At 41.6% G+C, this 22,973-nt stretch overlaps 4 protein-coding genes, 1 non-coding gene and 1 pseudogene across 9 annotated transcripts in view; 3 read left to right on the top strand and 3 right to left on the bottom strand.

Annotated features, from left to right (window-relative positions):
- The window catches only part of plxdc2b (plexin domain containing 2b), a 77,978-nt gene extending 72,149 nt beyond the window's left edge, over window positions 1–5,829 (top strand). Inside the window, exons 13-14 of the mRNA XM_071525770.1 lie at window positions 598–764; window positions 2,483–5,829. Coding sequence (XP_071381871.1) covers window positions 598–764; window positions 2,483–2,602 — 287 coding nt within the window. The 3' untranslated portion in view covers window positions 2,603–5,829. The remainder of the gene's footprint in view (window positions 1–597; window positions 765–2,482) is intronic.
- A 1,496-nt stretch (window positions 5,830–7,325) lies between these two features.
- On the bottom strand, window positions 7,326–11,326 carry gimap4 (GTPase IMAP family member 4). 3 transcript variants are annotated; one of them, XM_071525872.1, is made up of 3 exons: window positions 11,191–11,326; window positions 9,507–10,289; window positions 7,326–8,647 (listed from the first exon to the last, which is right to left on the bottom strand). In XM_071525872.1, exons 1-3 carry the CDS (start codon window positions 11,219–11,221, stop codon window positions 8,643–8,645), a joined length of 819 nt encoding a protein of 272 aa, XP_071381973.1. In that variant the 5' UTR covers window positions 11,222–11,326; the 3' UTR covers window positions 7,326–8,642. The 3 variants fall into 3 exon arrangements, with proteins under 3 accessions (XP_071381973.1, XP_071381967.1, XP_071381980.1); XM_071525866.1 differs by having other exon boundaries at window positions 7,326–10,289; XM_071525879.1 differs by having other exon boundaries at window positions 7,326–10,286; window positions 11,191–11,307.
- A 425-nt stretch (window positions 11,327–11,751) lies between these two features.
- chmp4c (charged multivesicular body protein 4C) lies at window positions 11,752–15,396 on the bottom strand. Its single transcript, XM_071525692.1, has 5 exons — window positions 15,026–15,396; window positions 13,683–13,860; window positions 12,860–12,968; window positions 12,513–12,639; window positions 11,752–12,249 (listed from the first exon to the last, which is right to left on the bottom strand). Exons 1-5 carry the CDS (start codon window positions 15,246–15,248, stop codon window positions 12,188–12,190), a joined length of 699 nt encoding a protein of 232 aa, XP_071381793.1. The 5' UTR covers window positions 15,249–15,396; the 3' UTR covers window positions 11,752–12,187.
- zfand1 (zinc finger, AN1-type domain 1) lies at window positions 13,932–18,897 on the top strand. 3 transcript variants are annotated; one of them, XM_071525674.1, is made up of 8 exons: window positions 13,932–14,173; window positions 16,767–16,809; window positions 16,927–16,966; window positions 17,105–17,232; window positions 17,434–17,525; window positions 17,712–17,830; window positions 17,967–18,122; window positions 18,634–18,897. In XM_071525674.1, exons 1-8 carry the CDS (start codon window positions 14,152–14,154, stop codon window positions 18,808–18,810), a joined length of 777 nt encoding a protein of 258 aa, XP_071381775.1. In that variant the 5' UTR covers window positions 13,932–14,151; the 3' UTR covers window positions 18,811–18,897. The 3 variants fall into 3 exon arrangements, with proteins under 3 accessions (XP_071381775.1, XP_071381781.1, XP_071381766.1); XM_071525680.1 differs by lacking the exon at window positions 13,932–14,173 and adding an exon at window positions 16,100–16,175 and having other exon boundaries at window positions 17,988–18,122; XM_071525665.1 differs by lacking the exon at window positions 13,932–14,173 and adding an exon at window positions 16,100–16,175.
- An 831-nt stretch (window positions 18,898–19,728) lies between these two features.
- On the top strand, window positions 19,729–21,557 carry LOC139649694 (nuclear RNA export factor 1-like; annotated as a pseudogene).
- Window positions 21,558–22,331: 774 nt separating this feature from the next.
- On the bottom strand, window positions 22,332–22,404 carry trnar-ccg (transfer RNA arginine (anticodon CCG)). Its single transcript has one exon. It is a non-coding gene; the product is annotated as a tRNA-Arg (tRNA).
- Window positions 22,405–22,973: the final 569 nt, after the last annotated feature.

Genomic DNA, 22,973 nt, shown 5'->3' with positions numbered 1-22,973 from the left:
TGACCCTTGAATTTACTCCCAAAGCAACAAAGATGTCCCCTCACTTGTCATCTGAAGGACATGCTGCTTTGTTTCTCTTCAAAAAAAAAAGAAAAACCCAAATCAACAATTTGAACTTGGCTCTTTTTAATTTTATATGGCTGATTGATATTTGCTGCAGGAGTGCCACTGATTAGGCCGTGAAATCAAACAATGCCTTTTGTGTTTTTCCAATGTGGTGACATTTTACAAAATTACATTTTGATCGCCAGCATCAGTTTATGACATAATGGCACTTGGAGGAAAGACTGGCATTGATGAATGATGAGTGTCCCCCGCAGGTCAACAGAGGAACTGCAGGGAAAGGAGAAAATCTGGTAGACTTGGTTGTAAAAACATCACATTTGGTGGATGCTTTTATCCAAAATGCCTTACAGTACCATAAGTGTATACATTTTTAGCATGAGTAGCCCCAGTGGGAATCAAATCCCTGTCCCTGGCAGTGTTAGTGCTCTATCCACTGAGCTGAGTAATTATTATAATAACATGCCTAAGTAAGTGTGTGTGTGTGTCTCTGTATGAGATGTAACAAGTATTATTCTTTTCTGTGTTTTTCAGCAATGCCAGCAGACAATGCTGCTGAGAGGACGACAGGCACACACCCTCTGCACACCGGTCTGATCCTGGGCATCCTCATGGTGATGCTCATCATGGCTGCCGGTGTGCTGGTCACCGTCTACATCTACCACCACCCCACCTCCGCAGCCAGCCTCTTCTTCATCGAGGTGAGTGGGGACGCTGCCGTCTGTCACCATGCTGTGTTAGAAAACTGACCAGAAGAGGTTTGGTTCCACAATGAGATATTCTCCTAGAGTATTTGATAGCAGAAAAGAAAAACAAATCAAATTTCTTAAAAGCGTAGACTGTTCACTGTCTCCAGTATATGAGCAGTAACTTAGGAACGTGTGAGGATTCCTTTCAATTAGTGTTACTGTTTTTCCAAAACATTCAAGCAGACACTCTGGTGCAAAGTCAAGCAAATATGTGTGCTAAAAAGCAGACACATATTTTTAATGTTGAGTAAGAAACCAGGCCGACTGGTTGGCTGACCATGTAAAAACACATTGTCTGAAAAAGGAGTTGTTTTTGAACAGACCTCAATGCGTTTTCACCCCTGAATTCCTAACTCATAAATATGCATGAATATTTTCACTTGAGGAATGATGAAACATAGTGCACACGGCCTTTGTTGATAAATGAATGTGAATTCCCCAAGGATGAATAGGTGCTGTTTGATTTAAATTGGTCAGAGAGTGTAATAGACTGATTAATGTTCAGACATCTTTTAAAAATAAATGACAACTCCTCATCTTCAAGGCTGGTCTCACTGTCTGTATTGCAAGGTCAGTATCGCTCAGAGGAATTCCCTGACAGGCAGATTTCAACTGCCGAAGTGAAAGGCCTCTCTCTTTCTAAATCCTCATCACTCACTGACTCGTACATGGCATGCATCAAACGTACTGCTGTTACATTAATGATCACAGAACATCTGTGTCAGTCATGCATATCAAAGAGGGTTTGTAACACAGGAAAACACATTATCTAGGTGTGCGTGCGTAGCCTGAAATGGCCATTCGACTGAATGGCCATTTCATTACCACTCCATTTTTCAGCTTGACATTGCCTCCATGTTAGCCGTTTTCTGTGTGTAGGGGGGTTGATTTTCCCCGAACCAATCACTAGTGGCTGACGTATCCTGCCTTCGGTATTTGCAAAGACAATATGTTGGTTAAGGGGGTGATTTCAACAACTCTATTCTGCTGAAACGCCAATGAAAACCACTTAAACTTAAAGTCCCACCCGCAAAGGCGCTGATTGGCTCGATTGGTTCTCCGAGCGAGAACAAGCCGTTGACTAGAGCAGTGATTCTCAACCTTTTTCATATCAATGGCCCCTAATTTAGTCCACATTAGGGCCATGGACCCCCATTTGATGAGATTTTGTCTCTCTGAGTATTTTTATTGTTAGATATGATTTTGTCCAGAATTCCAAGACTATCTGTAGAGAGATAACAGTGAAACTATGATCAAAATAGTCATAGTCTTCATAGTTTAACAATTCATCATTTGCTGGGGACCCCCTGGTACCCCCTCAAGGACCCCTGGTGGTCCCCAGACCCCAGGTTGAGAACCACTTGACTAGAGCAACACCAGACTCTCTGAATCGTTTGACAAAATCTGAAAAGTAGGCGGGACGCAACTCGGGAGTCTGGAACCAGGCTAGTGTGTGTGTGTGTGCGTGTGTGTGACATTTTCATCTCTGCTGGACACTCCCCGCCTCAAAAAAGGACTCAGCAGAGCGTTGCCCTAGTGTTAACACCGGCTCTCCATAGATCAAAGGCAAAGATGAACCTCAGCCCTAACCTTTAACCTTTTATGACACTTTGACCTCTGACCTCTGTCCTGAACACATGTCCTCTGCTCCCCCCCCCCGCCCCTTGCAGAGACGCCCCAGCAGGTGGCCGGCCATGAAGTTTCGCCGGGGCTCGGGTCACCCGGCCTACGCGGAGGTGGAGCCGGTGGGCCAGGAGAAGGAGGGCTTCATCGAGTCCGAGCAGTGCTGAGGGAGGAGGGGGCGTCGACATCCCCCCACGGCCCCCTCCAAACGCCAACCCCTCCTCCCTCCTCGCGCCCGCTCCACGTGGGACTTATCACCAGATATAAAAAGACTGACCTGCAGGATCTGCCCGCCGCCACCGCCTACCGGTGGAGAAGCTGAGTGTACAGAGTGACTCGTGAGACGTGAAGATTGCTGGTAGATTGACCCTGGATGGGACTGTACCAGGAGAGCCCAGATCTGATTTAAGAGGATGTAAGGTCACTGCCAGAGGGACTGCGCTGTGGGGAAAACAAACCCTGAAAACTGATCCCAGACCAGCTCATTGTCCAGGTCCTTAAAGAGCTCCTGTTGGCAAGGGACTGACTTATTGGGGACAGAAGGAGGGTGTAGCATCGAGGTCATCGACTCAGTCAGCGTTAGTGAAGAGTGTGTAAGGCTGCAGTCACGTTGCCATGGAGCGGTTGTACAGCCTGACTGCCTAGACTCATACTGGTGTACCTGAGGGGGAGAGTAGGATGAATTATACAATATATATTTTCAGAAACAATACAGAGTATGTGAACAGAGATTTCCACTTTATTGTCGGTGGGGTTATATAGGCCTTTGTATATCCATCAGGTTTTTGCTTCTGTTTCCTTTGTCTTTCAGTCTGTCGTTTTCACAGGGGTTGGCGTATTTATCTGTATTGGTTGGATGTGTTGGTATTGCTTTCCGATACCGTACCAGGCTTGATTAACTTTTTCCACGGCCTGCTGTCCACAGTGAGGCTGCGGCTGTGTGATATGACGTGACCTGAACTCCTGCCGCCGCGATCGATACCGGCTAGGAGTGGCGTTCTGAACATTTCAGCATCAGCGTTGAATTTTGTTTTTGATGTTTGGTTGGTTCCATTTTCTGATAATGAAGCATAAGATGTTTTTGTTCTCTGAGAATATCTCAGTGTTTTGTTTTTTTGGAATGGGTGATGGGCATACTCTTCTATCCTCCTCATTCTTTTGATTGCTCCTTTGATTGATTGCTTATGTTACCGATGCCATTGTATGTTGTGTTTTTTGTTTTTTTGCATTGTTTTCATTACTGCCGTGCCATTTTGTCCTTGACTAGAGTTTGCACAAAGTTTTTTTTCCATGCACATATTTTTTTTTTTTTTTTCATCTGACATGTGGTACTAATGCAAAATTACAAGACAGGCGCTTGTGAGTGTGTATGCTGAATGTGTTCTCTAATGTGTTATTGATTTGTGTGTGTGCGTGTGTGTGTGTGTGTGAGAGAGAGAGAGATAGAGAGAGTGGTTTACAGTAGTGATTGGATATCCACCTGCTTTATGGGTGCGTATGTTTGAGCTGGCTCTGCGTAGTTGATTCTCATTGATTAATCTGAGGTATTTAGAAACAGCTTGTATGGGCCAGAAAACACACTGCTCTGTTTGGAATTTTTCCTGGATTTACAGTGTGGTTTCCTATTTCAGTTTGACCCGCTGCCAGCATAACATTTGGCTAGTCTGTGTCCATGTTAACACAATTATAATGATTCGCTCGTCCATGTTAACACAATAATGTATATACCAAGGCTTCAACCCTTGCCAAAACATTTGCAGATTCAGGTAATTCATGGCAAACATTCATGTATGTAGTATAGCAGTATGGTACCGGAAACCTCTTTTTATTTTTTATGAGTGGCCTTTTTCTCTACTTTTTTACTTAAATGTGAATATTGTTCCAATCATCGCTGTCACAGGTCAATACACAAGGCTTTTGAACTAATCAAACAAACTGATTTCTGTTGCTAAATATTATTTCAAGGCAAACAAAAAATGTTTTACACCAATGATTGTAGACTCATTTGAGAGACATTGTTGGTGGTCTGGAATTCTACTGAAAATACTACTAATAATAATAATTCTACTAAAAAGTGAAAAGTGCAATATCACACCAATTCAGTTTTACATGTGAAAACACATCGAAAATAACAATCATACTCTTCTGGATTTTTTCGTTCACCCCTTGTTGCCATCACATCGAGACCAAAGACTAATCAGCATCTGAGTGAGCTATATTTTGCAATATTTACCTCAACCTCCCCAGAATGACGACACCATACATCCTAATCCATTACTGCTCACCAGCCGTACCGCTATCCAGAATGTACCAGTCTCTGTATGTTAGTAGTACTAGTAGTAGTAGTAGTCGTGGTTTTACCGTTTCACAGTCATTGTCTGAATTAACAAACCAATTAACAATGTCATATAAAACTGCTACACAATTTTATATGACATCTTTCATCTAAATGCAACGACACCACTGCATCCTCCAATTGCACACTACAAACCCACATCAGCTGTAACTCACAGACCCAAAGAGGCATGCAAGAGTCGTGTACAAAGGTGCCGAATTAATGATTCACTGGCTGTTCTAAAACTTCAGACAAAACCTTCTTTATAGGTAGGTGGAGATCTGACATGGACTCATTGGTGTCGACCACAGAGAACAACCCCCAGGCTCTCAGACCCTCTGTTTGAGAGGGTTTAAAACTTTTATGACTCCTCATAAAGTTAGGTTCTTTTCCAAAACAGTGTTAAAAAGTGCACAAGAGTGAAGGGAGGGATTGGATTAAACAGCTTTTTCATGCCTACAGACATTTGTTTCTTTTGATATTGTCTGATTTTTTCCCCTGTGGAGAAATGCTCTTTTGCAAGTGCTTGGGACATCTGCTTATTGTACACTGCCACTTGAAACTGCAAATGTTTTTATAACCACTGTCAAACGCAGTCAGGGAAAGTGGCTGAGAGTTGGATTTGTGTGTGTTAAAATGTGTTTGCAAAGCCAAGACAGTTTGATCATAAAAACAGGAGGGTTTGCAGCAGTCTTCAGTAATCACTTGCTTCACTGGACGTGACTAATTGCTTTCACCCCACTTTCTTAACATGTTATTTTAGATGAAGAAAAGCAGCATAGTGGTGTTGTTGAGATAGGTTACTGCAGTGTGCTGTTCCTTTTTCTCTGACGTATGAGTTGAAATGAACAATGTAACTCACACAGGTACAAGATTCAGCAACGATTGCCAGAGCTTAATATAAGGAAGAAAGGAGAATTGGACTTTCTTCCAACTGTGACCTAGTTTTGCTCTGATCTTATCATGACACTTCTTAGCACACGAGAGACTCGAAATCACACAGTACCATAGCTGTCTGTAATTTCTGTAACTACTGTTGTTTTGATTACATTTGAAATAATAAAGAATGTTGTTTAAACAAAGCCATCCGCTCAATATTGCCATTACACCCCACTTGCTGTGTATACGTGTTTGTGTGTTTGTGGAAGAAGTGGTGGGAGATCTTGTGCTGGATTGTAGGACCAAAATTCTTACAAATCACCACTTTCCTTGTTCCATTAATCAGTAATCAGTATCATGTGTATATTGAGAGCACAAACACAACAGAGAAATACATGAGCAACTGTATGTTTACATGCCAAATGTTAAAAAAAGAAACCCAGTATTTGACTGGAAAATGTGCTCTCAGCGCTCATTCGACAAGCCAATTACATGACAAATTGCACTAAACTTTGGCTGAATTCATTTGCAAAAACTTTGATGTAGAGACTAAACCCAGCAGATTTCCTCTTCTTCCCCCAGCTACTTGTGGCCTCACTCTATCTCAAAAACATAATTTCCCTCTTTACATTATCTACATCCATCCTGAGTGATATCATGACAGTGAAAAATGCTGTCTGGTTAATTGGAATCCTTCTAGTAAGTGGGAGGATGGATGGTAACACAGCTTCTCTGCAGATTCAAGAGAGATAGAGCTGTCCAGCAGCAGTGAGAAAGCTGGATAAAAAAAGGCTGCAAAGGGGAGATGGAGCAGAGCTCAGCAGGCCGGGAACAAGGAAGGGATGAAGGTAGAGTGAGAAGAGTCCCCACCAGGGACAACAAGTTACAGCGTGAGCCAGCAGGGCTTTCAGACCTTTATTTCTTATATCTATGTACCAGGCAAGATGGGTCTAGCAGGATGAAGGACAAAAAGAGGATTAAACCTCTACAATGTTTGGCAGTGGAGCTGCGAATCAAGGAGAGAGCCTGTAAACAATAATAGGAGGGTGTTAATAGATGGACATCCAGCCATTACATACTTCAGCTGAAGTAAATTAGTCTATTGTAGGCAAGGTCACTACAGTGCTGTGAGTTAATATTGTTGTTGTAAATATGTCCATGATCTCTCTGACCAAATACCTTACTGCCATCTAGTGGTGAAACTACACAGGAAACAACTCATGTATTGCAATCAAGAAGAAAACATGACATAGCTGTATCATCTCTTCAGGTTTCATGCAGCATATTTCAGTATTTTATATTATAACTCCTTCCTTCTCGTTTATTACATCAAACTTAAAAAAAAAACATCTAATACATTGTGACAGCGATTCATTACCTGTCTCCTTACACAACAAAATTACCCTTCATCTAGTCTCTCTATATTCAGTCTGTTTACGATTTACTAGTTTGTGAGCCATGGAGGGAAATAACTTATGGTTGCCTTATCAACTCTGTCTGTCCTATTTAAGCCAACAGCTTTGACTTGTCAAAGCTTGTGTACTGCCCAACCTTCTTAAACCACCTCAGACACACCATTTAATAAAAAGAGTTAAAGAGGCATCTATGTCAGAATGATAAAATACTCTTGGGATTTTTAACACAAGTCTGAATTTGTCAAAGAACAAACTTGAGCATTAAATCAAAATATACATTTATTGGGATATAATAGAAAAAAAAACAGTACAGCACTTGCTAAAAACAGAAATTCTAGTTTGTTCACAAACAAATCTCAATTGTGTAGGCAAATAAATGCTGTAGCAAACCTACAGAGGTTAAACCCCAGAGAGATAACACCCCTTCTTTCATAAATTATTCAAAAGTAACTTGATTCATGTGTTGGACTGAGAGCCGTGCGTCACGGGGAGATAACCAAGCAACAATCTTTTACACAACAATGCAGGCCTACACTAGGCCTATGTTTCTGGCTTTATCTTTCCGTATTAAATAGCGACATACAAACAAGTTAGTATTTGCCCATACTGGGTGATATAGTGCATGTGATGATTGTCAGAGTAATATCAACAGCATTGGATTTGCTATACTCTTTAGCGAGTATATAAAAACACATTCATGCAAAAGACCAAGAGCTGCTTTAAAGAAGCAGATTTATCAGTGGCGGTTCTCAATCCTGGTCCCCGGGGCCCACAGTACTGCTGGGCTTCTGTTCTACCAGATAGGCCTAGTTAATTGCATTCACCTGGCGTCGTCCCAGGTGTAAGTCAGTCCCTGATTTGATGGATAGAAAACCAGTAGTAAATTGGATCCCATGGACCAGCATTGAGAACCACGGCTTTAAGGCGATCTATATAGACAACTGAGAAAATCAATAACTGCAGAAGTGCTTTATAAGTGTACACTGAGAGTGTAATAAAACAATGCAGCATAAGAAAAGCATTTTCTGTTTGGTCACAACAAATGGGAATCTTTTAAAACCAATTCCCTCGACAGAACATTACAGTAACAATTTGATAGTGCAGTTGTGCCGCCAAGACTAAGGAGTGTTCACAATGGGTTTTAAAATTTGTGACGGTTACCTGAGTAACAGCTTGTGCTTCCTTGTTACAGACTGAATTAAATCTGTCCAATCACACTACCCTCATGGACCAAACCTTGAACTATTAAAAACCCACATCAGACATCTACCCAAAAAGTACCCTTACATGTAAGGGTAAAATACATTGGCTAAAATATTTAGATAGCATGAAAAGGCATTAACCAACACAGTGAGAAGATACTGCATCATCATGACCGCACACCGCTACAATCTCTGTTCACAAAAATAAATAATCGTACTTGTTTGCGCATTCAGTGAATTTCAGTAAGTTACCCTCGTCTGAGGCTGGACTTTGATAAGGATGTCAACTAAGCAGCTTTACAGTCAGTAAAAAGGATGGTAGAGGCTCCATTAGTGGTGGTTTAGAGAGGGTCCATCAGCCAATGAGTGTGTCCAGTTAATCTAGAATTAAACACACAATGAGTTAATGTTAACAGGCCTACATCTGCCATAGATATGAGCTTAACTCTTACGGCATTCAGTTAGACTACCCTGACACATAACTATCATAATGTTATTACAGAGGGAGAAATCTTGCTTTGTCCTCCTTGGGTTATTATGGAGACAGAGGACAGAAACACAGGGTTGACAAAACAGCACAGAAGAAATAAGGGTTAGGGAAGGTGTTAAGATGCATGGTGCATGATCATTGCTTACTGCAATCCAAAGCATGCGCATACCAGACTAGCAGAAGGTAACTACTGCAAGGCTAACAGGTGTATCTACCTTAATCTGAGTAACAGAAATGTTCCTCAAACAATACATAACTTGTTGAGATGTGAGATTTCACTTAGACTTTTGTGCGTTCATGCGCTATCGGATATATCGGAAAAACTAATTTTCTACTGGGAAATTTCACATGAATGCCCTCCAAAGGCAGATGATTAAGTCGGAAACTCAGAGAAAATTTTGCTACCCGAGTTTCCGAGTTATGATGCAATGATGACCTTTAACCTTCTCAACAAGGGAAAAATAAAGTTTTGTGTCAGTCAGCAGTAAGAGAACACATAGATGGTCCCTTATTGCAAGTCTGTTGTTAACCAGACAAACCCAACATTTGCTAGAAGTACGTCAAATTAATTTGTTAAGCTTCAGGACATCTGCATTTGTTTATGTCGGGGGGGTTTGATTTTTCCAACAAAATAGCACATGAACGACGCAAAGCTGTTTAGCAGCCAACTTGGAAGTCCCGGATGTCGGACCTTCCCACCAGCACATGAACGTACAATTTGTTGCGGACCAAGATAAATGCATCACTCACTGAGAGGCGGGTCCACCTCCATGGGTTTGGCCAATGCCAGGGCAGAGTTCTGTTTGGGCCGCGCCCCCAACTCCCGCCCCTCTTTGACCTTGTTCTCAGCCGGGTTCTGGTTCTCATCCAGAGGTTTCTTCTTCTCCTCCACCTCTTCCGGGTTGTAGAAGCCCCCCTCCTCTGCCACTATCTTCTCCACCCTCTCCATTAACCGCCCTAGCTGGGGGTGCTGCCCGAAAACACAGTTATTAATGACGAAGTACCTCCTCTTGCACTTTTCCAGCACCCACTGCAGGTCCTTGCCCTCCCTACGGATGTACCTCTCTATGGAAATGTTCCTCAACACCTCTGCCCAGGTGAACACCACAATCGTATGCCTCCAGATGCGCTCCCCCAGCAGGCTTACATGCTCCTCGATGCGAGCGCGGTCTACCTCTGAGAACATGCCCACCGGGATGACCAGCAGGAAGGCGTGGGGACCTGGAGGGCACAGGGAGGCCCCTCTCACTATCTCCTGCTGGTAGGAGGGCGGCGTGTCCTGGGCGGAGAACCAGCCTGGCGTGTCCACCACAGTCACCTGCCGCCCCTCCACCTCCGTCTGCCTCTTCACGCAGAACTCGGCGGCTCGCTCCAGGCGAAACTCCTCTCGGCCCAGGATGGTGTTGCCCGTCAGGCTCTTTCCTGGCCACCTCCAGCCCAGCAGCACCAGACGAAGTTCAGACAGACGGTTGGCCACCCGGGCTGCAGCTGCTGCCTTCTTCTCCTCCTCTTCTGGGTCAGGGACATCGTCTGCTGTGGTCATTGGATTGATAAAGCATTCAGTGTTAAGCAGGGATGCAGTGGAGCGTAAAACTATCTTAAATGGAGCATCCTAGTGGCTCAGTGGTCTAAGGCGCATACCAAACACAACATCCTGGGTTCAAAGGGGACCTTTGCATGTCATCCCCTCATCTCTTTCCTGTCTCTATCTCTACTTTCAGTAATGTAATGTAATAAAGGCAATAAATAATCTTAAAACCACCTTAACTGAGTTTATCCAGCTTTGTATTTGCAGAGTATAGCTTACCAACCGTTTGAGGCATTCATACATTCATAACATACATCAGTATGAAACTGATGCAACTCTGTAGGGGAAAAACAAAAAATACTTTTCTGAAAATACAATTATTTCTTTTACATTGTTGGTTGTTTGCTATATAATGACCGCGACTGGAGGTCATACTTTACCTTTTTATTTAGCAATACATCACTAGTGTTTAGTATTCTACCTTTTCCAACTTTCAGCTTATCAAATAAATCAAGGGTTTTGTCCACCCACCACAAAGCAAGTTAACCACGCTTAGCGGACTGTGTTGATGTAGCTTTCTGCAAGTTGGGAAGTTAACTTTAGCAGTCAGGTAACCTCAGGCTAATGTTACATCAGTATAACCCAATGTCAAAGGCAGTGTGAGGTGAGCCTGAACATGTGCCAGCTTATTCTAACAGTTACTGTCTCTGCATACCAACCCTGAAAGGTAGTACATTCAAAAGTGAAACTGGCAAGTGAAACGTGTCACATTCCGGTTAGGGGGTAACGTTAAAACTGGAAACAGTCGACTAACGCTAATTTCAATAGCCAGGAAACTCCCTGTGTTTGTTAGGCAAGATCGACAGTCGCAGGGTTTAAGAAATAATTTGGACTTTGAAGACTCACCTGTCGTTTGTAGTGGTCTCTTCGTTTCCATTCTCAGTTTTTATTCTAGCTGTTCGACTTATTCAAGTTTTAGGTTTCTTTGGGTGGCTAACGTTAGTCCGCCAAAGGACTTCCTGCCTGCCTAGTTGACAGTATACGTCAAGCTAACCAGAATAAAAAGAGCAAGACATCCGGTCCGAACTTTCAAAATAAAACCCTACTTGACGAAAATGGTTGCAAGGTCGTTTTTTTGGTTGTTGTTGTTTTTTTGAGCAATATAAAAGTATCAAAGGGAAAATTCTGAATACATGCAAACCTGAATATAGGGATATTCAGTACATGAAAATGTTTTTTTTGTTTTTTTACCACAGCCTCTTCACACACCCTCTCAAACAAAAAACATATACCAGACAAATTGGAAAGATATCTGCTAAAAAGTCCATTTTAACCCAGGCACATGAACTGTTGTGGTGCCCCCTTTGAAACTCCCGACTGGCAGTGTTACCGCTCCACATACCAGAAAATAACAAATCAAGTGACTGACATGCCATTCTTAAATCATTCTTCATACAGGCCTAGTGCTACTTTTTGAATGCTTTTATTGGTTAACATTATTAATGCAAAATCTGACTTTATTTACAGCTATATGACATACAGTTAAGCATTTTATGTGTTACAAACATCACAGTCATATCCCATTCATGTCTTCATTAGGCCTATATAAACAGTAGATTCTTTGGAGGTTAGATGAGAATGACAATTGGGAGAATAGAGAAGCATGCAAACATAGATCTATTGCACCTTGATGAATCCTTCACTTAAAAATTACAAATATTTTTGATAAATAAGACCAGGCAAGTGGCAGTATAAGTTCATAGAGAAAGGGTTCTTTATAAAACAATGTAAGGCACAAAATTTTCCCTATCAAAAATACTTTGTAGAAAAAGCTAAAAAAAAAAAATTCTTCATATCGTGTGTGTTACTCTGCATCAGTGGATGAAAGGTTGCATTAACAGGCTTAAGTTGCCCAAGCTGCCAGCATATGCATGTCGTCATCATCTTCAACCTTTTTCTTGGATGCTGTAAAAGTAGGAAGGAGAGATCATTAACATTTCATGTTATAGAAATTGTTTGGGTACAATTATCAGGCTGGGAAATTAAAAACAACCATCAGCCAAATACTGGTAATTTTGACAGTGACTAGTAAGTTGCCTGCTTAACCAGCTGCTTTGGAAGGTTCATATCTGAAAATCAATTTTTTCTGATAAAACTGTGAAAGTGGCTGCTAAAAGAAAAAGTTTTCTGTCCTGAAATGCATCATGTCCTTGCAGTGTTGTACTTACATGAGCGGTGACCGGGGTGTGTTGAAGGGAGTTTGGAGGTGGGCACGCTCGGCAGTCTGCCCATGCTCTTCATGCTGTTCTCCAGCTCCTCCTGTTCCAACTCTGCCAGCTCTGCCAACAGTTCATCCTAAGAAAACACACAAAACAGCATTATGATATTTTTAAGATGCATTTCGTAGAATAGTAGTAAGGCAGTTAATAGATTAGCAGCAAATGACACACACAAGGTACCATGCTATATTTCAAAATCTGTGTCAACGAATGGATTCACAAAAAAATATGTACAGAAAGGCAGAAACAGAGTGAATGCCTGATTGATTTCGATCGAGGAATCGAAAGGTCTCTACCTCATCAAATGTCTCGCCAAAAGGTCGGGAGATAGCATCACAAATCTCCTGGGCCACTTCTTGTTGCTCTGTGATGTCCTGCATTAGAGAGTCTATCTTGTCGAGGTCCCTGAGAGAGACAGGAGGTGAGAGAGAGATAAAGGGCGACATTTTAGGTCCAACTTCATAATAAACTCAGTCTCAGCTTTTCACTCACTTCAAGAAGTTCACTTGCTACAAACCCCCTTGTAATTTTTAGTCCCCATGTAATATTTCCTTTTATTATATCAATTATGCATAAGTATTCATAGATTCCTGAAGGGTAAGATTCGCTAATGGAAAATAAGATCTTTGCAGCTTTCATCTACTGCTGTAACTCAAAAATGTCTTTTAAATTCATAGCTGAATCAGGAGGTGCGTGAAAGCGGTACTGCCACAACTAGTGCTATACTCCAAGTCTAGACTATTTAAGTTATTTAATGCAGTGGCACTCAACCTGTGAGTTGGGACCCCCCAGGGGATTGCAAGATAATTTTGGGGGTTCTTGAGATGATTTAATATGGGATAAGAAACAAAAACATGTTTCTATCATACAAATTCATCATTATGTCTATATGACATGACATATCATGTCGAAATCCTGAATAGTTTTCAGCCTCTAGGCCTTCTGTGATATCAAATGAAACAACCTGAAATGGGAAAATCATTCTCTGGTTGGACTGTCTTTGATGCTTCATTTTAAGGGGTCACAAGCCAAAAAGGTTGAGAACCACTGATTTAAGGCATAGTAAGAGAACGCAAAAATACGATCAATCCTTCTCTATTTCTACTGCAAGCCTCTTACATGTTCTGGTGGACGCCCTTGATGGCCTTGGCAGCGAAGCCCATGTTCTTCAGGACCTCGGTGTTGGTGTGGGCATTTTCTAGCGCTTCTCTCTGGAACTCAATGGTGGAGAGCGTGCCATCAATCTGGGTGAGCTGCTGCTCCAAGCGCTTCTTCCTCTTCAAGGCCTGCAGGGCAGCTGATACAGCAGGAGGTCAGATTGTAGAAAGAGCCATAGGAGAAGGTAGTTGTGTGTTATTGTTTGTGCCAGTTTTACACCATTCCTCTGGTAATGTCATATAGGTGAGAGTGACACCCAGTCCTGGGCGTTCACAAACAAAGGCACCTGGGATCCTCCCATTATATCATGAAGTTTATTTATAGGCTGAAGTTATTCACCAAACGATGGCTGCAGCAGCGCAAGGTCTCATACACAAAACTACTTTAGAGAACCTGTGATTTAACACTGAATATCGTGGGTTTCTTGCACATGGAGATGTTCGAGTTTTCAGGTTCGATAAATCTCAGATTTGCAATTCCTGTTATGTTGTCGGACACTTCCCTTGCAAAAAACTTGAAACTTGAAGTGTATTTTTTAATGTATAGGCTACAAAAGTATAAGAAGTGTACTAACTTTGGTAAGCTATTAGTTTACTTTTAGGTGTACAACTTTGTTGCTTGTTGGGACTACATTGGCCCACTTTTTAGTTTATAAAAGTGTACTTGTAGGTTTACTTCAAGTTAACTTGAGTTGACTTAAAGGTTGACTCACATACTAAAAGTTGGTTTACTTAAGTTTGGACCACTTAAGTTTATACTTCTGGTGTCATTAAAAGTACTATCCTAAGTATACTATTCTCACATGTACCTTTTGCAAGTACAAAAGTAAGATAAAAGTAGCCTATACTCTCTTATCTTGCAGTTTTAAAGAAGTAGGCTATACAACAGTTTACTAAAATAAACTTTTTTATATATTCATTTGTTACAGCTCTCTGCAGTACAGCTGTTGTAATCAAACCTCAAAATATTAGATAGGTATTTTGTCCCTTTGCTCACGAGATCATTATTATCCCCCCCCAAAAAAAAATCACTGTAGGCCTAATTATCCTATGGAAACTGTTGTGTCTAGTGGCCTTATGGTATTTTTAATCTCCTATGGTAACACTGTAATATTTCAATAGGGAATTATTTGTATAATATTCTTCCAAAATATGTTATATAGTTATAATAGTCATTTTCTCAGGAGTAAACCCCTAGTGCACAAAATAAAAGCAGGTTAATGGAAGTAGGCTGCTTTGTGAATTGCAGCCTGTAAAGCAGGTGCAACGCAGACTAAAGCAATAAGGAAGGGACGAGAAACATACCCCGCTTGTTTTTTGTGCCATTCTTCTTGGCTATCATTATTTCTTGCTCTATCTTCTTCTCCAGGTAGTCTTGCTTTTTCGTCAGCATTTCCTCCGTTTCTCGAAGTTTGTGAATGGCCTCCTGGGGAGAAGGTCCTGCACGCGACCGGTGGTGTTTAGATTTTGAAGAACTCGACGAACTTGAGCTCGAGCTCCCCTTGAACATCTTCGAAATTTTACTCATTGTAACAGTTTTTGGAGTAGGTCTAATACACTGCACAGGTAGGCTATAGTATACACGCACTTTTGAGGGTGATTAGATAACCGTCCTGCTTCAAACGGAGCCCATGGGCGGTTGTGTCCACAAGCAGATTTTCCTGCCCGACGGCTTTCGACTTTCAATTCAAACTAGCCAGTGAATGCAGCTTTCACCACACCTTTCTCCATACCTGTGTGACGTCTGCTGAAATCTGACGCCCTCCATAAAGGCCAGTAGATGCAACAAAAAAAACCCCCAAAAACATAAATAAATAAATAAATACACGAATAAATAAGTAAATAAATACATACAATTTCAAATACAGAGAAACGTCGTATTGGCGGGGATGCATGTGTGAGTAAATAGAAATATGGCTAAACTACGACCTCCAGTAGTAATCATCATAAGGCAAATAACCATCCATATAAACAAAAAGTTGTTATATTGTCAAAAAATAGGCTATTAATTTAAATTGACTTTTTTCATTCGAATAGACTATATTCATCTAATTTACATCATTTTGATACCACTTACTTATAGTGGGCTATAGCCTACTTTAATATCAGAATTTCATATCGTAACTAACACATCATAAAATCTCGCAAATGAAAAGGTGAATTAACTGAGTTTGGGTGGGTTTGCCCTCCGCTAGACTACATAATGAAAATCAGAGACAAAGCCAAATTATCCTGTCATATTAGTTAAAATAAATTAAAATGAAAATAACTTTTCAGTTTGACAATATTAATTGATTTCGTAGATTGCCCTCGTATATAGGCCTAGTTATAATTTTCTAGGGTCAAATAATCACGTGATTCTACTACTTGGGGTCAAAGTTCGTGTTGACATGAATCGTCATGGCTGAACTAGACATTGGGCAGCATTGTCAGACCGACTCCTGTAATCAAAGAGGTTCGTGTCAAATACATCGATGTTACAGAAAATAAAGACATTGACGTATAGCTTTCCTTTGTCCTTTTTTTGTTCATTACACAACTAAACGTGCCAAGCGTCTCTTTACTTTAACCCTTTAGCTCTGTTTAGCTTGTCAAATAGCTAGCTGACGTTAGCGTTATCCTATGAGACTGTAGCAGCTTTTAGCTACCTTAGCTGGCTACCAGCTAGCTAAATAGCTTGAAGCTTGGTCTAACGCCCAAGTTTAGGTTATTTTCACAACTTATGTTTCTTCTATTCTGCATTTAATCATTAGAAAAATTACTTTGGCTACTAGCTATCCTGTTAGCTGATGTAGCTGCTTGTCTGCTTGGTCTTGGTGAAAGTTTAGCTACATCAGATCAGATCCATATGAATCAGCACCATTGTATAGCAGTAGCAAATAACTAGCTAACTAACTAACTACAACCTAGAATTAAATCCAATATACTTGATCCCAGTTTGGTGTTGACAGGGTAGGACAGTGGTAGGGTAAGTGTCTGTTTTTCACAGTATCCTGTTTCTTATACCCTGACCTGATTGAACTTATTCTTCCCATTCCTCTATTAGATTTCCTTCCATTTGTTTGTGATTTCTGCAGTGGTGTTTTCTGGTAAGATTTGTGCATCACCTGGTGCCCAGCCATTTCACGGCTCTATAAATACTAGTCAATGTACTTTATTTAATGTGAAACATATACATACATATATATACATCTTGTCTCTTACAGCCTTGAGCACAGAAGCACAGAGTCCCATTCATGTCCAGAGGTAGGTCTGGTTGAGCACAATAAAATGTGCTACATGCCCTCCTTTTATATGATCAGAACAACTACATTTGTCCTCCATGCAGTTAATTATATGCAGGCTGTGCTGTTTTTATACTTTATTTCCTTTTATTTTTTTCAGGTGCCAGTGAAAAGGGAATTGCAGTCCTCGGGTGGCAGTACAAGTTATGCATGCTCATTTCAAGACTGCAAGGGAAAAGAATTGTTACCAGTCATATGCCCACAGTGTGAAAAACATTTCTGCTTGGCGTAGGTTTACCGCTTTTTCTCTCTTTGATTAACCTTTGTATAAAGTAACATAATGTGTGTTGACCTTGACTGTGCTCCCCATTCTCATGTGGACTTTCATACAGAAGGACTCAAAGGGAGGGGGTGTATATTACTATTTTATCAAAGGAACAGGTAAACCGAAACTGAAAGTTTCAAGTTCCTTTGGTTCTTCCTTTACAGCCATCGTCATCAGGATGATCACAAGTGTGAGAAACTGGAGATCCCTAAGCCTCGAATGGCAGCCACTAAAGAGCTGGTGCAAAAGATTGTGGGTCAGTTACAACTTTGTTTACTTACTTGTTAACTTGTAATTGGTAGCTTGACAAGGTGGCTCAAGTCAAAATTTATCCTAACATTCCTCTTTTGTCCACATGGGAGCAGCATTCAACAAAATACTCTGGTTTATATCACCACTTACATTTGGATTATGATTTTATTACCTTCTTGTGATTACTCAGAGTCAAAGGCAGGACTCCCAGTTAAAGGACGCAGAGGAGCAAAGAACAGTGCAACTGCAGCCAAGGTAGCATTAATGAAACTGAAACTGCACGCAGCAGGAGACAAGGGACTGCCACAGGTACAATCCTATCCAGCATGGATTTCAGCTGGAAAGTCATAACTTATTGTATCGTCATTGCATCTTACACAGTACATGCAATGTACCTATATGTATTATTCTGTATAAATATTTTTTGTCCCATTTGGCTTTCCAGACAGAGAGGACCTATTTTCAGGTGTATCTACCCAAGGAGTCTAAAGACTCCAGTCAACCCATGTTCTTCTGTTCCAAATGGAGTGTGGGCAAAGTGGTGGATTACGCTGCTTCACTAGCTAGTCTCAAGAACAACAACAATGTACTAACAGCTAAGGTAACAATGAGATAGCATCAGTAGTTAAGATAATCACAGTTGGGTTTTTTTAACACAAAAACAAGTACAACTATTTCAAAGTTCATTATATAAATAACAAAGTTCATACATATATATATAGTATATACTATATATATGTGTGTGTAATGTATATGTATATCAAAGTTTAGTATATATCAAAGATCAGTCAATATTTCTTGTTTGGCCTAACATACTTATCCAATAATAAAATGGTTATAGGTCCAAATATTCTCTTACTGTACATCTCCCATAAAATACACATAATTTCCTTCAAAATTTATACCTCTAAATGACTGATAATTTCCCAGGAAATTGCAGAAAGGGATCCCATATTATACTAGATTTACTGGGTTTATTACTTAGTTTCTTTCCGAATATAAATACTAAACTCTTGGAATTTAAATGAGACTGGAATAAAACTGTTTCATGTCTCCTAAATATGTGTTAACAACATGCCTCTGTCCTCTCCATGCTGCCTTGCCATCCGTAGAAGCTGCGGTTGTGCCATCCTCAGACAGGTGAGGCTCTGCGGATGGATGACACCCTGCTCTCACTGCTGGCTCACCCAGAAAGTCCCCTGTTCAACGGGGGTAATGTGATCCTGGAGTACCTGGACAATGCCAGCACAGGCCTGGAGGATGTTTCTGACTACGTCCCACAGACCTGACTAACCTAGAGCAACCGCTGCATGGGTGTTTTCTATAGACATATGGTGTGCCATTTCTATTTCTGTTAATAAAATGCTGTTTTAAAACATATGACCTGGTCTTAACTTTACATAAGAAACTGGAAATGTCTAGTTTTGTGCAAATGCTGAGTTAAATGGGTAAAATAATGTCTCCTTCATCAATAGGCTAATTCGTGTATTGAATATGTTATGGTTGCACCTTATTCCAAATTGAATGTGTTTCTGTCCCATATGTAATTGCAACCTGGAATAAGCTTGTTCAGAACATATGTTGGGAAAAGATATGGTCTCTTCCTAATAGGTATATAAGATAAGATATCACTTTATTAATTCCGTTGGGGAAGTTAGGGTGCCACAGCAGCAACTGGAAGAACAGTACCAGGGAAAAATAAGTACAAAAGATAATAAAGAGAAGAGGTAATAAGATTAAAAAAAAAAAAAAAAGACAATGTACATAATATAAAACTATAGAGACAGCGCAAAATGCAGTAAATGCCAACAATTATAATTAAGGCGTATCCATATACAGTATATGTACTGTATATATACACAGTCAGTGGTCAGGGGTTATTGTGTATTATTGTGCAGGGTGTGTGTGTGTGTATGTGTTCTTATACAAATTATAAGAAAGAATTAGAAAATGAATATTTTGTGTGTAATCTTATATTGCTGGCCAAGTTTTATATTGATAAATGCAAGGTCTTAAAAACTTAAAAAGTAGGCCTAAACAACACTCACTGTGATCACGTTACAATCACCTTTATGTTCAACGTTAAGGTTGTGGAATGCTGAAGTATCGCACACATCCTCGCTTTTGTGTATTGTAAAACAGACAATTTTGGCCGTGTTAATATTATTTTTCATCCAGGGTTGTGTTTTTGAACTAACGCTGTTCCTATGGCAGACGACGGGCATGATGACAGAACCGGCCCGCAGCTCCGCAGCCATGAAGGCAGAGGCTCCCACAGGGGTCGGTCGGACAGCGATGGGTCCCGCAGGGACGTCCGCCAGCGGGGAGGCCACTCAGGGAACTTCAGTGGCCCTCGGACCACGGTCCAGGCTCGGCGACAATGACAGGAATGTAACTATGACTGACAGCTCTCAGGACAGCGGCTCCCAGCGCAGATTCAACCCCTACGGAAGGCCCAATCTGAGAGGAGATGGGCGAGGAGGCAGAGGGAGAGGAGGTGGGAGAGGAGGAGACCAAGGAGGAGGAAACAGTGTTGAAGGAGGGAAAAGCCGATCAGGCTGGTACAAAGTGACGATACCACACGGAAGGAAATATGACAAGAAATGGTTATTGATAGCTCTCCAGAACGTCTGCTCAGTACCCTACACACCTGTACACTTTCATATTGTCAGTCACCGGGCCCATTTTTATGTGGATGATGCCGCTGCCGCCACTGCTCTGCACAAATGTTCCCACAAGATCACAGACACAGACGGTTATAAGGTGGCAGTACATGTCAACGCCAGATCTCCTCCGTCCTTCCTCCTCTCTGGCCTGAAGCCTGAACACTTGGAGCGCCTGAAGCAATGCATGGCAAAGCACTTCGACGGCTCCCAGCAAGCACTTGACTTGAACAACATCCGAACAGACTCAGACCTGGCATCCCAGAACATTGAAGTCATCCTGAATAGGAAGACAAGCATGGAGGCTGTGATCAAGATCATTGAGGAAAACATTCCAGAGCTGGTGTGCTTGAACCTGAGCAACAACCGTATTCAGAAAGTGGACAAACTGGCTGAATTGGTCACCAAGTCACCCAAACTGGAGACCCTCGACCTGTCCCACAATAAGCTGAAGTCGGACTGGGAGCTGGACCAGGTGACAGGCCTGAAGCTGGTGGAGCTGTGGCTGGTCGGGAACCCTCTGTGTGACCTGTTCAAGGACCAGGTCTCCTACATCAGTGCTGTGTGGCAGAGGTTTCCCGGGCTTCTCAAGCTGGATGGCCATGACCTCCCCCCACCCATAGGCTTTAACGTGGCAACGCCCACCGTCTCCCTCCCCCTTCAAGGGCAGCTGTTTTGGCTCCGATGAAATCAAGGCTTTCATCCTTCGCTTCTTGCAAAAATATTACAGCATCTACGACTCAGGGGACAGACAGTCTCTTCTGGATGCCTACCATGATGGAGCTTCCTTATCCCTTGTGACACAGGGAGAGTACCACAGAGACAGTCGAAACCTGAAGCGAATCAAAGACTCCACGATGCGGTCTTGCCTACTAAAACACACACGAGTAAATGTGGTGGCTTTCCTCAAGGAGCTCCCCAAAACTCAGCATGACCCTGCCTCCTTCACCATTGACATAAACACCTACACGAATACACTGCTGTCATTCACAGTGAGCGGGATTTTCAAAGAGAAGTGGACGGTAAATCGCAGGACTGTACTAAGGCCTTCTCTCGAGTCTTCATCGCGGTCCCTGCCGGGGATTCTGGTTTGCGCATAGTGAACGACCAGCTTTCCACCCGGATGGCCACAACAGAGGAGATCCGCTGAGCCTTTGTGTCTCCCGCCCCACCCCCCGTCTTCCAGCCCGGTGCCCACCCTCACCGCACTGCTGCAGGAGATGCTCTCAGCCTTCTCCCTGAATTCCGGCATGAACCTGCAGTGGTCCCAAAAGTGTCTACAGGACAATGAGTGGGATTGCAACAGAGCTGTACAAATGTTCACCCAGTTGATTACGGAAGGCAAGATCCCTGACGTTGCATTCACAAAATGAATAAATAAATGATACCTTCTGTGAAATAGTGATCATGTAATTTTATTTATATGGATTTTTTTGTTTTCTCCTTTTTCATCTTTGCCTTGTTTTATTAAAGCTGATGTAGACCAAAAAAAAAAAAACAAAGCTTATGAAACATTGTCATTGCCTCCCCAGGTCCCATATTGTGCCTCTTTGATTATAAAGGAGTTGGATGCGCTATCTAAACATCGTGAAAGTTATCAAAATGCATAGTAGCCAGCTAAATCCACACAATCCATATTAGAAAACCGAGCCTCTAAACGAGCCGTTTGGACTTCCGTAACTTTGTGGCATCACAAAGGTACGCTCATTATCATATTATAATTTTTGTAAGAAATAATAGGCTAACAAAGTATTTTTTTCAAAGCAGTTGAGTGATTGTCATTGTTTATTACCGGAGAGTTTTCCCCTGCCTGTCCCTGTCTGCTGTGTCTGTGGTTTCTCAGTTTCACCCTTGAAATGGTTAGCCAATCAGAACAGAGGGGTCTTCTTATTAATGAGCCTTAAAGACACAGCAACAGAAACAGCCTGTTTCTTGGCAAGGCTCAGAGAGATGCTGGAAAATGACCGTGTAAAAATGGATTGAGACTGTTTTTGGTCTCAAACAGCTTTGAATGGACCTCAAGACGTAAAGCAAAACACTGGAACATGTAGAATATGGGAACTTCAATATGCTCCATTTAAAGGTATCTCTCGCCTTTAATTGCGACGTTTAGCCCAATCATTCAGTCGATTAAAGATGACGGCGTACGACCCAGGTGGGACTTGAACCCACAATCCCCAGCTCCGGAGGCTGATGCCTTATCCATTAGGCCACTGGGCCGTTTTATATAAAATGAATTAGATTACGGTTCTGTTCAGGGCAGTCAAGGTAAATACAGGTGGCAGTGCTGTCTAAATTATGTTAAGTTATCTCTCTCAATGATGTAAACATATTATTTCCATAACTGAGTTTTTCAATTGAAAATGAGGGAGCACATACACTGTGCATGCATCTTTTACTTGACTGCTTAACTTAACAGCCATCAAATATGACCATTAGGATGCGCAAACGAATTTCACTTATAGGCTATTCAAATTCCACCTCAGACGAACCAGCAAAATATTTTCATCAAGCAATCAAAGCAAAGCAAGTAATGATGGTCAAGTTAATATGGGCGATAAGTGTATTTTGTCTAACGTTAGATAATAGGAAGAGAGGGGGTTTTAGGGGTTTGGATCATGTCTCGACACATCCCCTTCATATCATTCTGGCCTTCAAGCAATATAATGCGGCATGCTTGAGTTAGTAATACGTCTTTAGTGAAAAAGTGAACTCGAGATTTTACGAGCAAGCGCGACAATTCTCAATCTGAATTGCATGTCTTGATTCGGCGAGATGATTTCTTATAA

This window comes from Centroberyx affinis, unplaced genomic scaffold (assembly GCF_046629955.1).
Source record: "Centroberyx affinis isolate AG114_WGS23_722 - 3 ecotype Tasmania unplaced genomic scaffold, CSIRO-AGI_Caff_v1 ptg000109l_1, whole genome shotgun sequence".
Classification (NCBI taxonomy): domain Eukaryota; kingdom Metazoa; phylum Chordata; class Actinopteri; order Beryciformes; family Berycidae; genus Centroberyx; species Centroberyx affinis.
This window is presented reverse-complemented; position numbering and strand designations above follow the sequence as displayed.